At 50.9% G+C, this 12,639-nt stretch overlaps 1 protein-coding gene across 1 annotated transcript in view; it reads right to left on the reverse strand.

Annotated features, from left to right (window-relative positions):
• Positions 1 to 10,611: 10,611 nt before the first annotated feature.
• VOPP1 (VOPP1 WW domain binding protein) overlaps positions 10,612 to 12,639 on the reverse strand; it is a 71,391-nt gene continuing 69,363 nt past the window's right edge. The window contains exon 5 of the mRNA XM_007463692.1: positions 10,612 to 10,802. Coding sequence (XP_007463754.1) covers positions 10,612 to 10,802 — 191 coding nt within the window. The remainder of the gene's footprint in view (positions 10,803 to 12,639) is intronic.

Here is a 12,639-nt window from a genome sequence, read left to right on the forward strand (position 1 = left end):
AAAAAAAAAAACAAAAAAACCCTTTTCCCCCCCCCCCCCCGAAAAATAGCAGCATGTTTGTAAACCAGTGTGATCCAATGGGAGCTTTTTAAAAAAATGATGTAGGGACTTCCCTGGTGGCTCAGTGGTTAAGAATCCGCCTGCCAATGCAGGGGACACAGGTTCAATCCCTGGTCCGGGAAGATTCCACACGCTGCAGAGCAACTAAGCCCGTGCACCACAACTACTGAGCCTGCACTGTAGAGCCCGCGAGCCACAACTACTGAGCCCGCGTGCTGCAACCACTGAAACCTCTGTGCTCTAGGGCCTGTGCTCCGCAACAAGAGAGGCCCACCGCAATGAGAAGCCCGCACACTGCAACAAAGAGCAGCCCCCGCTCGCCGCAATCAGAGAAAAGCCCGCGCGCAGCAATGAAGACCCAACGCAGCTAAAAATAAATTTATTAAAAAATAAATAATAATAAAGTGCTGCATAATCACAATACCAGTGTCACACCTGAGAAAACTAACAATGATTCTGTAATATGCTGCATCCAGGCCATGTCCGGTGCCCCGACCGAGTCAGGAGTGCTTGAAGTCTGTATTGTTGTTGTTTTCCGTCGGGATCCAATCTAGGTTCCTGCTTTATATTTTGTTAATCTTTTCATAAGCTAGGACACTCACCTGCTTTTTTGTTTTTAACGACATCAACTTTCTGAAGACACCAGGACTGTTGTCTTATAAATCTCCCCCATGAGTTTGTCTGATTCTTTCTCCACGGAAACGTGTCCTGCCATCTCCCACTTCCTGAAACTTGGAGGTTAGGTTTGGACTGTGGAGCTACACTGTCCAATATGGTAACCACTAGCCACCGATGAGTATCTGAATGTAAATTAGTTTAATGAAGATTAAGTTAAATTTTAAAATCCAGTTCCTGCATCTCCCTAGCCTCATTTCTTTTTTTTTTTTTAACATCTTTATTGGACTATAATTGCTTTACAGTGTTATGTTAGTTTCTGCTGTATAACAAGGTGAATCAGCTATATGTATCCTAGCCTCATTTCAAGTGCCCAATATCCACATTTAGCCCGTGGCTACTGTACTGGACAGTGCAAGTATTTCCATCATCATAAAAATTTCTGTCGGATAACACTGCTCCAGATGCGGTTATATCCTGGTTGGACATTTTTGGCAAGACTGTTTCTTAGGTGGTATTTTGTACTCTGTACTGCATCACGTGGAGGGGCCTGGTTGGGAGTCCCAGGGTGTCTTGAGGGACTTGTAAACTGCACTAGGAATATCACACGCCCTCCACATCCTTCTCTGGTCGTCAGTCGGGATGCTACATCCTGTGATGGAAAGATTTCTAGGGAAAAGAAAATAAAATCAAATAATTTTAGAGCTGAGAGGGAAGTTTGATTATTTTATAAGCAGCTGAGGAAACTGAGGCCCATAGAGGTTCAAGACTTGCCCAAGGTCACTGATGCTAATTGGAAGCCGAGAATCACCTTCGACAAGCATCTTCTTACTCCTGGCCATTCATATATCAGAGTTGAAAATACCCTGTGGCAACTGAGATCACACTACTAAAAATAATCATAAAGTACCTTTTATTGAGTATTTATCAGTGTTAGGTACTGTATTTAGTCCTTAAAAAAATTACTTCTCACAACCACCCCACAAGGAAGTTTACTTACAGAATATCTCTGATTAACAGGAATTTATTTTTTCAGGTAATAAGAAACCTAGAATTGGTTCAATCCTATGAAAGCTGGAATCTCTGTGATCATCTTGGCCTTTCCATCATGGTCACAAGGTAGCTGCTGCATCTCCAGATATCACATCAATGTTGAAAGCAGGATGAACCTGCATGTGGCGGTGCCAGCAACTCCAGTCTCATTTATGACAAAAGTGAAATCTTTCCCAGGGGCCCAGAGTAGACTTCTATAGTATCTATCATTGGCCAAGACTGTGCCCGTTGCAAAGAAAATGTGTGGCTCTTCTGGCTTCTACAGAAGAAACAGGGAAGGGAATGGGGGTTGGATTAAACCAAACATCATGGAGGTGTCCTCACGGTTCAGTTGAGGAGGCTGATGCTCAGAGTGCAGAATCCCTCACCAGGGGGCTACCCAGTGAGTTTAAGTGGCAGAGATGCCTTGACTCCAGAGCCCATGATGAGTACAATGTGCTCACTGAAGAATGAAAATGAGGACTCAGGTTGCCAGGTCTGGGCTGGTTCAAACACTTCAAGAGGTAGGATGTGTGTGTCCTCAAAGAACAGGGGAAAGGCTGCCCCAGACCGTGATGCTGCCACCAGAATAATAAACTGAGGAAGGACATTCAGGAGAAGAGGGCCGGAGGAATTTGGGGGTGGACAGCTTAGAGGAGTTTTACTTACTCCACTCGTAATATATATTTAAAGCTACATTTCATGTATCTATATACTTAATGCTATGCTATATATGCTATATATGCTATATATATACTTAATGCTATGCTATATATGCTATATATATTCAGTGCTATGTTTCTATATCATAAATATTTCATAAATATATTTATTTAATATGTGCTATATTTCATGTTTTCTCCCCAACCTTCTCTTTTCCATGAGAGCTTCGTCTTGCCAGCCTTGGTCTTGCCAACCACACACCTTTGGAGAAGGTGTTTCTCACAGTTGGTAAGAGATTCATGTAATAAACGATACAAATTGAACAAAAATGGGGCTTCCGGCCCCTCCTCAAGTTGGCAGCTATGCATGGACCGTGGATCATACGCAGTGCCTGCCTAGCCTGGTGGGACACGTCAGTACAATTTTCCTAATGGGAATATTTGCCGAAGGCCCGAAAAAATGTACAGATGCTTCGAGCCAGCAATTTAAGTCTAAGGTTTTATTCTGAGGAAATAAATGTGGATGAACATTAAAAATGGTCACAAGCTCGCTCAGCACAGCACTGTCCATATAGGGGAAAATGAGCAACAATTTTTGCAAAAAAAAGCAAGTTGGAGAACTACATTAATACCGAAAAGTGAAACAAAACACATATGCGGTAAAATTAGGAAGAAAAGCAGGGGGTGGGAAACGTAAAATGCAGGCGGTGGTAGGCGGCGCAATGGAGCACCTGCGCGGGGCGCCTCCGTCCTGTGTCCTGAGTGGCTTGCGTGTTCACGTGAGTACATCTGCTCTGCAGCATCCGCAGTTATGCCAGCAAACTGAGGCGTCACAAGAAAGCCTGGTTTTCCACAGCAGCCACCGTTCTGGGGGTTTGTAGGCGATCTCGGCCCGCACAGTCATCCGGGACTAGGAGTCCACGGCCCGGGGGGTCCGGGCTGGCGCGGGAGGGAGCGCCTCGGGGCCCGGCGGGAGTTCAGGGCGACTCGGGTCCCCTGCGTCCTCACCCACCACCGGCCCGGCCCCTCGCCGCTCGCTCCCGAGCATCCAGCCGGCATCCACTATACGCCTTAGGCAAAAGTTACACTCATTATTCTAGGTGTGTAGAATACTTTGTTGTTTAAAAATGAAAAATAAAATGGAACGACCCCAAAATTAGATCGGAGTGTGTGGGTTAAATCACCTGCGGAGCAGCCGTGTGGTGGGGCGCTGTTTAATCATTGCAGGGATAGAAGCAGGAGACTATTTAAATGCCAGGAAAAATGCTAGAGGAAAGAGGGCTACGAAGGATCCCGCGGTGCACCTGTGTCGTCAGAGCAAGGGACCTAGAAAGCGACGGAAACACGCCCAGCTGCAGTCTCGGGATACTGGGGTCGCAGGTGATTTCTGTTTACCTTTTGCTTTGTGCTTTCCTGTACGGTCTACATTTTAGATTAATAGTAAAGGCACGGGTTGGGTTTTGAGTAAAAAAATATCAGCAGGGACTTTGCCAAGAAGAGCTAAGCAGGGTCCCCTCCGGGAGCCTCCCGGGGCCGCCCCACCCTCTTCGCGCAGGTGCCGCGCCGCAACCTGGCTCGGGGCGGGGCGGGGCGGGGGCGGGGCCTGGGCCCAGTCTCCGGTCCCCACTCTGGGCGGGCGATCTGGGCGCAGAAGCCGCGGTCCCCGGTCCCGGGCTCATCGCGGGGTGTCGCGTGCGTCGCTGTCTGTCCAACTCGCACCACACCCTGGGCGCCTCCGTAGCCCCACTTTCCAGATGGGGAAACGGGGACACCAGGACGTCCCGTGCCCCCAGTCGTCAGGGCGACTCCGAGGCAGGGCGTCCGGAACGCCCGTCCATGTGCGCGTATGGTCCCTCCGTGCCCACCCGGCTCCACGGCGAGCGCTAAGCCAGGGCCCTCACCACAGCACAGGGCGACGAGGACGGCACGGCAAGAGCAAGCGCAGAAGGTGGGTAGAGGGAGCCGGTCTCCAAGGTCAGCGCGCCCAGAGCGTCCTCCCCAGGCTCTGGGGGACTCGGCTGGCCGGGCACCGACCTGAGCTTGGCGCGGACGTGCCTTCCCAGGGCTCCCCAGAACCGAACTACACGTGCCGGGCACTGGGGCCTTTGGGTACTTGAAGACGAGACACACGGACCCTCCCCGCTCCGTCGCCTGGAGGGAGGGACCGGGCTTCGCATCTTCCCAGGGGAGCGCAGAGAAGGGGCGTGGAGAGCGGGACTGCCTGCCAGGGGCCTGGGGACAGGAGGCCTCCCGCCCACCAGACTCTGCCCTCGGTGGATCCTGTCACCTTCTTTCTGCCCCCCTCACCCCTCCACCCAACTCCTGTACCTGCATACTAGGGCCCAGTCCTAGACTCAGGTGACAAAGGTCCTAGCTGCCTGTGAGGACAACCTTGTCACCTCTGAGGGGAGAAACTCATTCAAGGGCACGAGTGGTTAGCAGGTTTGGGGGGATGAGGGCTCTGGCGGGAGGACACGACTTCTGCAATCCGTATCTGCATCTCTTCTGCACCCACACGGGGGCACGCTGCGAACTTCCCCCGACCATGACAGGCGTGAAGAAGCCAACTACTGCCTTCCCCTCCCTACCCTTGCTTGAGAGCAACTCACTCCTTCCAGGATTTCTGTTTCCTTGGAGAACCTGGTGAGGACAAAGGAGTGACAGCTGGTGGCTGGGGGACATTTGGGGCAGAAGAGCCCAGGGCTAGTCCTAGCCCCATCTACCACACCTGAGCACGTGATCTGGCCATGCTCTCCAGGTCCCGCTGGACCTGCGGCCTCTCCACCTGGGTGTTCCTTAGCAGTGCCTTTGGGGACTGGAATGAAAGGCTGAGCTGCAATGGGGGCAGCACCCCTCACGCTCCCCAGAAGCTCAGGAAGAATTCGCCCCATACCTCCCAAGACTGTTGACTTGTAACCTTAAGACTCTGAGTTTTGTTACAGAATCTACAACATCAGACGTTTAATTTAGAGAATGTGTTGGGTCCCTAAAAACTGTAGACTATATCACCCGAGGTTGAACTTTACCTTCAACCTTTTCATAATTAACTTCCTTTTAACCTCACTGGATTTTGTTGTGACGACGGGCCAGAACATAGGAGCGGAGTATTTTCTTATGCACTTGCCTCACACTGTCCAATAAAGCAGCCACTGGCGGTGGAGTTACTGTGCACTTGAGATGCAGCTGCCTCAAGTTCACCGTGCTGGTGAATATAAAATCCGCACTGGGTTTGGAAGACAGTATGGAAAAAAGAATGTAACATTTCTTGTTAATATATTTTACACTGCTACATGTTGAAATAATATTTTGATACCTTGGGTTAAATATTATTAAAATAAATTTCATCTCTTTTGATGTAACTAATGAAAATTTAGTATAACATGCTTAACTGACATCTTTTTAAAGGACAGTCCTGGTCTAGAACATACATCTAAAAGCATTTCTCCTTATAAACTTTAAAGCAAGATGAAAAATTCCTTTCTTCCTCAAAAACATGAGGGATCGTTATTGTTTGGAAGGGCTGTGACCAGGCACTTTTCAAAGGCACGCACTCTGTACACACAGAGGTACAGTCTCCTGTTCCTGTACAATGAGCACCGGTCTGTGGCAAATGTGGCTCAGGGCTTTCAGGACCTCAGGACTGTGATTTCCAGTCCAGAGAGGAAGAAAAAGCAGCGCCCCCCTGCATGCCTGCTACCGTTGAGACCACGGGCCCTCCCCCACCCTCATTACACCCTGGGGACCAGGAGCCTTTCCTCACAAAAGCAAAGCCAGACCTTGGTGCCTGGAGTCAGAACTGGAGACGGCAACAGAGCCCAGCTGTACCGGGGGATGGGAGGTGTCAATCATTTTCCCTGCACCAAACACACCACTTTTAGGAAAGCTTTGAGCAGGATAGACCCTGGACACCGCGGCACAGCCAAGGAGGCAGGAGCATTGGAACAAAAAGCTATGGGGGCGCCAGGGAATGGCAAGAGAGACACCTAAGTACAGGACGGATTGCTCATAATGACGGCTGGTTCTGGGGCACGCACAGACCTCATTCAATGTCAGTGGTGGGGGAAAAAGATGGTTGCCCGAGGTTTCTCATTCCCAGCTCTGGTGGGCTCAACACCCACTGCTGAGCAGCCCATAGCCAACATTTCAAGATGGTAAAGGTGACATGGGGGGCAGAGGCAGTGGCAGTGTATGGGACCCCTTCGGCTTCCATCCTCACATCCTGGATGTATTCAAGGGGAATCTGCTCCCCTCACGCCACGGAGCTCATCTCCTGACGGGCAAAGGACTGGGTGGGAACTCACTCTCTCTCCCACTCGGCTTCCTCTTGCTCAGGGGAAAGAGGAATGAGGGAGAACAGAGGATTTCTAACATTTGTTGAGTGACCGTAATGTGATTTTGCAGTTGAGGAAACTGAGATTGGAGATCATGTGAGTCATTGAAACTCCTGTGCACGTTGTCAGCGCCCATCTTTTCTCAGATCCGTTTTCTTCATCTGTCAATCCCACCTGCCACCTTCTATTTCAGAAATTACAATTTCTGATCTTACACTTTTTTGCCTTGATAACTATTATGGACTTTTTGGAGTTCAGTGAAATTTGGGAGGGACAGACAAGACTGAGTACTGTGTTTGCCATCTCCAGTCATGACCTTTGATGTGTAAATGACCCTGCTCCCGTTTCACTGGGGGAAGCTGATGACCAGCGGGTTGTCCAGTGAGGCGTCTAAATCAGCTCTGAGTTCCCCACCAGCAGGCTGTCTGGCCTCTTCAACCTTATTTCCTGTCCTGTTTTAAGATAGTAAATTATAAAACACTTCTTTATAAACATTATCTCAGTTGGTGGTTCATCTAAAATACAGCCTAACCGTAGCAGCTATAGATCTGTGAGAGAAATACAGTTTCTGACCAAATAGAGTTGCATTCTTTCTTTTTTTTTAAATAAATTTATTTATTTATTTTTGGATGCGTTGGGTCTTCGTTGCTGCGCGTGGGCTTTCTCTAGTTGCGGCGAGTGGGGGCTACTCTTTGTGGTGCACGGGCTTCTCATTGCGGTGGCTTCTCTTTGTTGTGAAGCATGGGCTCTAGGTGCACAGGCTTCAGTAGTTGCAGCACGTGGGCTCAGTAGTTGTGGCACACGGGCTTAGTAGCTCTGCGGCATGTGGGATCTTCCCGGACCAGGGCTCGAACCCGTGTCCCCTGCACTGGCAGGCGGATTCTTAACCACTGAGCCACCAGGGAAGCCCTAGAGTTGGATTTTAAAATCGAGGCTCCCCTACCTATGCAAAGCACACTCAGGCCCCCAGATAATTAATATCAGTATTAGCTGATAATTAGCATAATTAATGCTAATTAACTAAAATAATTAGCATAATTAGTGCTTCTGTCTTCCTATTCCGATAATTTTTTCCTTAGCTAGACATTTTAAATGTGTTGGTGAAACAAAAGTTCCTTATCTTCTTGGATAGCATCTAATTTCCAGTTCTCCTGAGACCGGGCGCATTCCTCACGCACTCCACCCCACCCAGCTGAACTGAGAGCCCACTGTGCATCCCTCTTTAGAAACTTCGTCTCTCCCCCCTTTCCCACTCCCCAGCAAAACAGTCAAAGCACACACCCAAATTTATTTTTATTTTGCATACATAGGAAACATGACCCTATCAAAAGAACAGAAAAGAGAAATGAGCCAATTGTTACAAGAGGAAAAGCACGCACGGATCTGCTCCCAGCTCCTCCTGGCCACACCTGCTATGGAGCTCTGTGGAACTTCACACACCAGGAGCTGGACCGGCTCCAAGCGGTGGGCACTGTCCACCGACAGCACGGGGGGAAACAGAATGGGCAGGAAATGTCACTGCGAGTGGAATTTCCACACACAGTGTCAGTGCCCACAGTAGTGGGTTCTCACCCCGGTTAAAGGGAAAACAAAATTTATCTCACACAAACATGAATATAAAATTGTTGAGTGCTACCTAAATCATTCAGTCTCAAGATCATTTGCTATCAAAAAAGGTAAACAAAATTTCGTCACGGACATTTGGGTGGCTACTCAGCTGCACCCAATCCAACTCCAGGGGCAGCTCTCGGCGTGCTTCCTCATCAGAACAGTAAAGGGAGAAACTGGACCTGAAAATGCAAAACGAATGACCTGGAGGAAGAGGACCTTTTGGACCCATGTAGTTGTCCTGGGTTGTAAACAGCAAATGTTGCACTTTGTTGTCTCATTCGAATCAAGGACTTGAGTGCGGGGAGGTACTGAAGTTGGGCACAGGAGTTCAGAGGTCACACTCGGTGGTCAAAGACACCGGCAGCAGCATCCGTGTTCACAGACTGTTTCCAAGGGGTTCATCTGGCTCCAAGAGCGTCTTGTGGAATTCCCGGGGAGGCTCCCAGATTCCCCACCCTTAGAAAAGGTAAGTCACTGTGGCCCCATCCTGATTCCTCACTCCTACGCCACAGACGTGTCCCAGTAGAGCAGGGACACGGAGACTAGGGCTAGGGAATGAAAACCCTCAGTATCCACTCCGGTGAGATGTCCTGACGCTCAGGTTCAATGAGTGACAACTCCTCAGGAGGCTCTGTTGAGTTCATTTCAAAAATAAGCACTCTGGGCTTCCCTGGTGGCGCAGTGGTTGAGAGTCCGCCTGCTGATGCAGGGCACAGGGGTTCGTGCCCCGGTCCGGGAAGATCCCACGTGCCGTGGAGCGGCTGGGCCTGTGAGCCATGGCCGCTGAGCCTGCGCGTCCGGAGCCTGTGCTCCGCAACGGGAGAGGCCACAGCAGTGAGAGGGCCGCGTACCGCAAAAAAATCAAAGAAAAATTAAAAAAGCACTCCACCCCCACCACTACATATACAGGGATCTACATGTCTCGGCTACGCGGCTGTGCCCCTCCTATACGTGACCTGTCAGGTCTCACTCTGGGTTTAAATATGCGATTGTGGGCATTACTCACTACGCAGAGGAACAGGACCCCGGTCCCCTGACAACCCCAGGACTACCTGTGATCCCAGGGCCAGAGAGGTTTCTGAGCCAGGCTTTGCGTTTCCAACCAGACCTTCTTTATTCTAATTTTGATGAACTCATCATCAGTGAAATCTATTCATTCCTTTCTGAAGAGATCGCTCTGCAGTCCTGGGGTCTTGCGTTCCCGTCTCTTTCTTAGCAAGCTCCTCCTGTTCGGGGCCCGGCGTACACCTGCTGAGGTCAACCAGCCAGGGCCCAGGCCTGCCCAACCCAGGCTCGAGCCACTGACTGCGCCCTGCTGGGGCACCTCTCTCCAGAGGCTGATGTAGCTTTCCAGCCGGGTGTGCCTGTCTGCTTTGAAAGCGTCCATCAAAACGCACCATCAGAGCTTCCTCAGGGGAGGACGCAGAGGTGCCTGGCCGTGATCACAGGCCAGAGAGCTGCCGATGTCCAGGAAACACTCCGCGTCTGACCTCAGGACATGACTCCACGCCACCTTCCACAGGACACACTGAAAAGGGCTCAAACATTTTTTTCCCCAAGTCAGACCAAGAGTTCATCAAATGCAATGTCCGGTTGGAGGCAGGGGGCAATTTCCCATGAATTTAAATAACTTTCCTTAGTGACTTTCAGGTAACTATAGACAGCAACTTGGCCCGATTCTGGATCCCCATCTCCTTGAGGTGCAAGCCGTGCCCAGGGCTCTCCCAGCCCTGGCTGTGCAGAGGGCAGCTCTGGTCTTTAGGAAGGGGATGGAGAAGAGAGGGCTCCGAGGCTGCGCCGCCAACGCCCGTTTCTCTGAGAGCCTTTGGAAGAGGAAGACTGACAGGCAAGGGGCTCACACGGCTGGCCCTGTGGTGCCTCGTTTCAGATGGGCCGCCTGCCGTGTGCGGGGCCTTCCGGGCGGCCCGGGCCCCTCCTCGCGTTCACGTGTACTCACCTGCACGCACCCTGCCTCACCTTCTGCCGGGGTCTCTCCCCTGAGGGTCTGGGCACGCCACCCTAGGGAGTCAACCCTTGGGACTCTCCACTCGGCCAGAGCACAGATGACATTGGAAACAGAAGCAACAGAGGAGACACGGGGTGAATTCAAATACTGGTCCTCCAAGGAAAACTTGAAAGGAAGCTGTGCTTGCTTTGAAGATATCAAAAAGAAATTTGCCCTTAGTGGCTCAGAAGACCATTCCTGGAGGTGAACAGTGATGGGGCGCCAGGGAGGGCGGGTGACACCCTCCCCTGGCCTCCCCGGCCAGTTGCACAGGCAGGTGCCAGGCAGCTCCCGGCTACTTGGCCTTCACCACCTGTTCATATGGGGGCGGTGGCGTGTTGCAGTAGGAAGGGGGCGGTGGGTAGGCCATGCTTCCCTGGGGTGAGTTGGGTTGGACCTGGAAAGCCATCGCCACAGGGTTCCCAGCAGGATTCATCCCTGGTCCTCCAGGGTCCGTGTAAAACGGCAGCCCCAGCTGCTGGGCTCCTGAAAGACAGGCAAGCAGATGTGAGCACAGCAGAAAAAACCCACAGCCCATCACATCCAGGGCCCAGACACAGCAGGGCACCTGGGATCAGGTGACGAGCAAAGGTGACATGCCAGCCCCGGCCTCCTGGAGCTTCTCCTCTACTGGATGCAGACAGCCAGAAAGCACCACAACCCGAGAGGGTGTCTAAGTGATGCAGGGACATTAGCGGGATCAGGTGTGGCAGGGACCAAGCTGCAGCCGAGTGACACACCAGGGCAGCTCTACCAAGACCTTGGGGAGGTGCACCAAAAAATTACCAACAGAGAGGGCCGAGTGTCGCTTAGAGCCTAAAAAGCCTAGGCGTAGAAAGGTAAGTCAACTCAGAGAGAACTGAAAAGAGGACCCTGTGTTCCCGAATCTCGGCCAGAATCATCAACGGCACCTCCACGCACTTTTTGAGAACAGTTTGCTGAGGTATCAGCTCCACTCCCACCTGCTGGATTAACATTTAATCAGGGCAGATTACCTGTCACCCAGGTGAACCCAATTCCCAGATAAGGCGACGACCTACGGGGCGGATGCCAGCGGGGTGGGCTGACATGTCTGTGGACTCTCTCCCTGCCCTGGATGCTGCAGAAGGATGCTCTTGTCTCAGGGAGAGGCTGTAGGATGCAGGTTGAGCCCTGCTGCAGGCCATGGTGCAGGGCACAGGGGTCCAGAGAGCATAGACGGTGACAAGAGGGAATATACTGGTCACCCTGCCCCAAATCTAGCCCTAACTCTCTCTCTCTCTTTTTTTTTTTTTTTTTGGTTTTAAAAGTCAAAATGAATATAAGTAGCCTTTCTTAGTGCCTCTGCATTTCATCCTAGAAGTTTTATGTAATAAACATATTTGGAGATACAAAACACATAATGAATAATACAGTTTTAGAAAAAGTATAGACATAACTAATCCTTCGGGGTTTTTTGGTTGGTTGGTTGGTTGGTTTGCGGTACGCGGGCCTCTCACTGTTCTGGTCTCTCCAGCTGAGGAGCACAGGCTCCGGACGCGCAGGCTCAGCGGCCCTGGCTCACGGGCTCAGCCGCTCTGTGGCATGTGGGATCTTCCCGGACCGGGGCACGAGCCCGTGTCCCCTGCATCGGCAGGCGGACTCCCAACCACTGCACCACCAGGGAAGCCCCCTAACTCTCATTTTAACAGTAGAAATACCCGAGCTGCTGTTTTGGAGCCTATTTCTTAGATCTGCTTTTTCTGATCATGTTGACAACATGACAGGATACTGACTAAGTAATTAAAGAATCAAGAAGAGAAACTGTGGGCTCCGGGTTTTATGTGGGCTGGGCTAAGTTCACGAGTGAAATCAGGTGTGTATCTGAGTTAGGCCTCATTCAACCCAGGGGACAGTCGGGCACCAGAGAGGTCGTCTCTGTGTGTGTGTGTGTGTTGTGTAGGGTCTTTTTTTGTGCAAATCTTCCTCTGCCACAGTTTAACTGAACAAAGGTCAGATTCCTGGAAAGATGCCCACCAAGGTGTGCAGGATGTCTTGGAAATCTACAAGTGTGCTGAAGGAGAGAGTACAGGACAGAAATACCTGGCCAGAGGTGCACTCAAGGGTGTCGGGAGGACAGCCATCAGCCACAGGTGGCACCTTATCAGCTCCTGCCTCATCTCACACCTGTGTGGCCCAACAGACAGCACCTGCTCCTACTGGTGCATCTTGCCTGCTGCCAGGAGACGTGCTCGTTTACAAGACATGTTTGTATACAAGCACATGACCAGCCAGGACCGTGCGCTTCTCAAGGGCAGAGATTATATTTTATTTATCTCTGAATCCCTTTATATTTTATACAAAT

The sequence above is a fragment of the Lipotes vexillifer genome, unplaced genomic scaffold (assembly GCF_000442215.2).
Source record: "Lipotes vexillifer unplaced genomic scaffold, Lipotes_vexillifer_v1.1 scaffold759, whole genome shotgun sequence".
Classification (NCBI taxonomy): domain Eukaryota; kingdom Metazoa; phylum Chordata; class Mammalia; order Artiodactyla; family Lipotidae; genus Lipotes; species Lipotes vexillifer.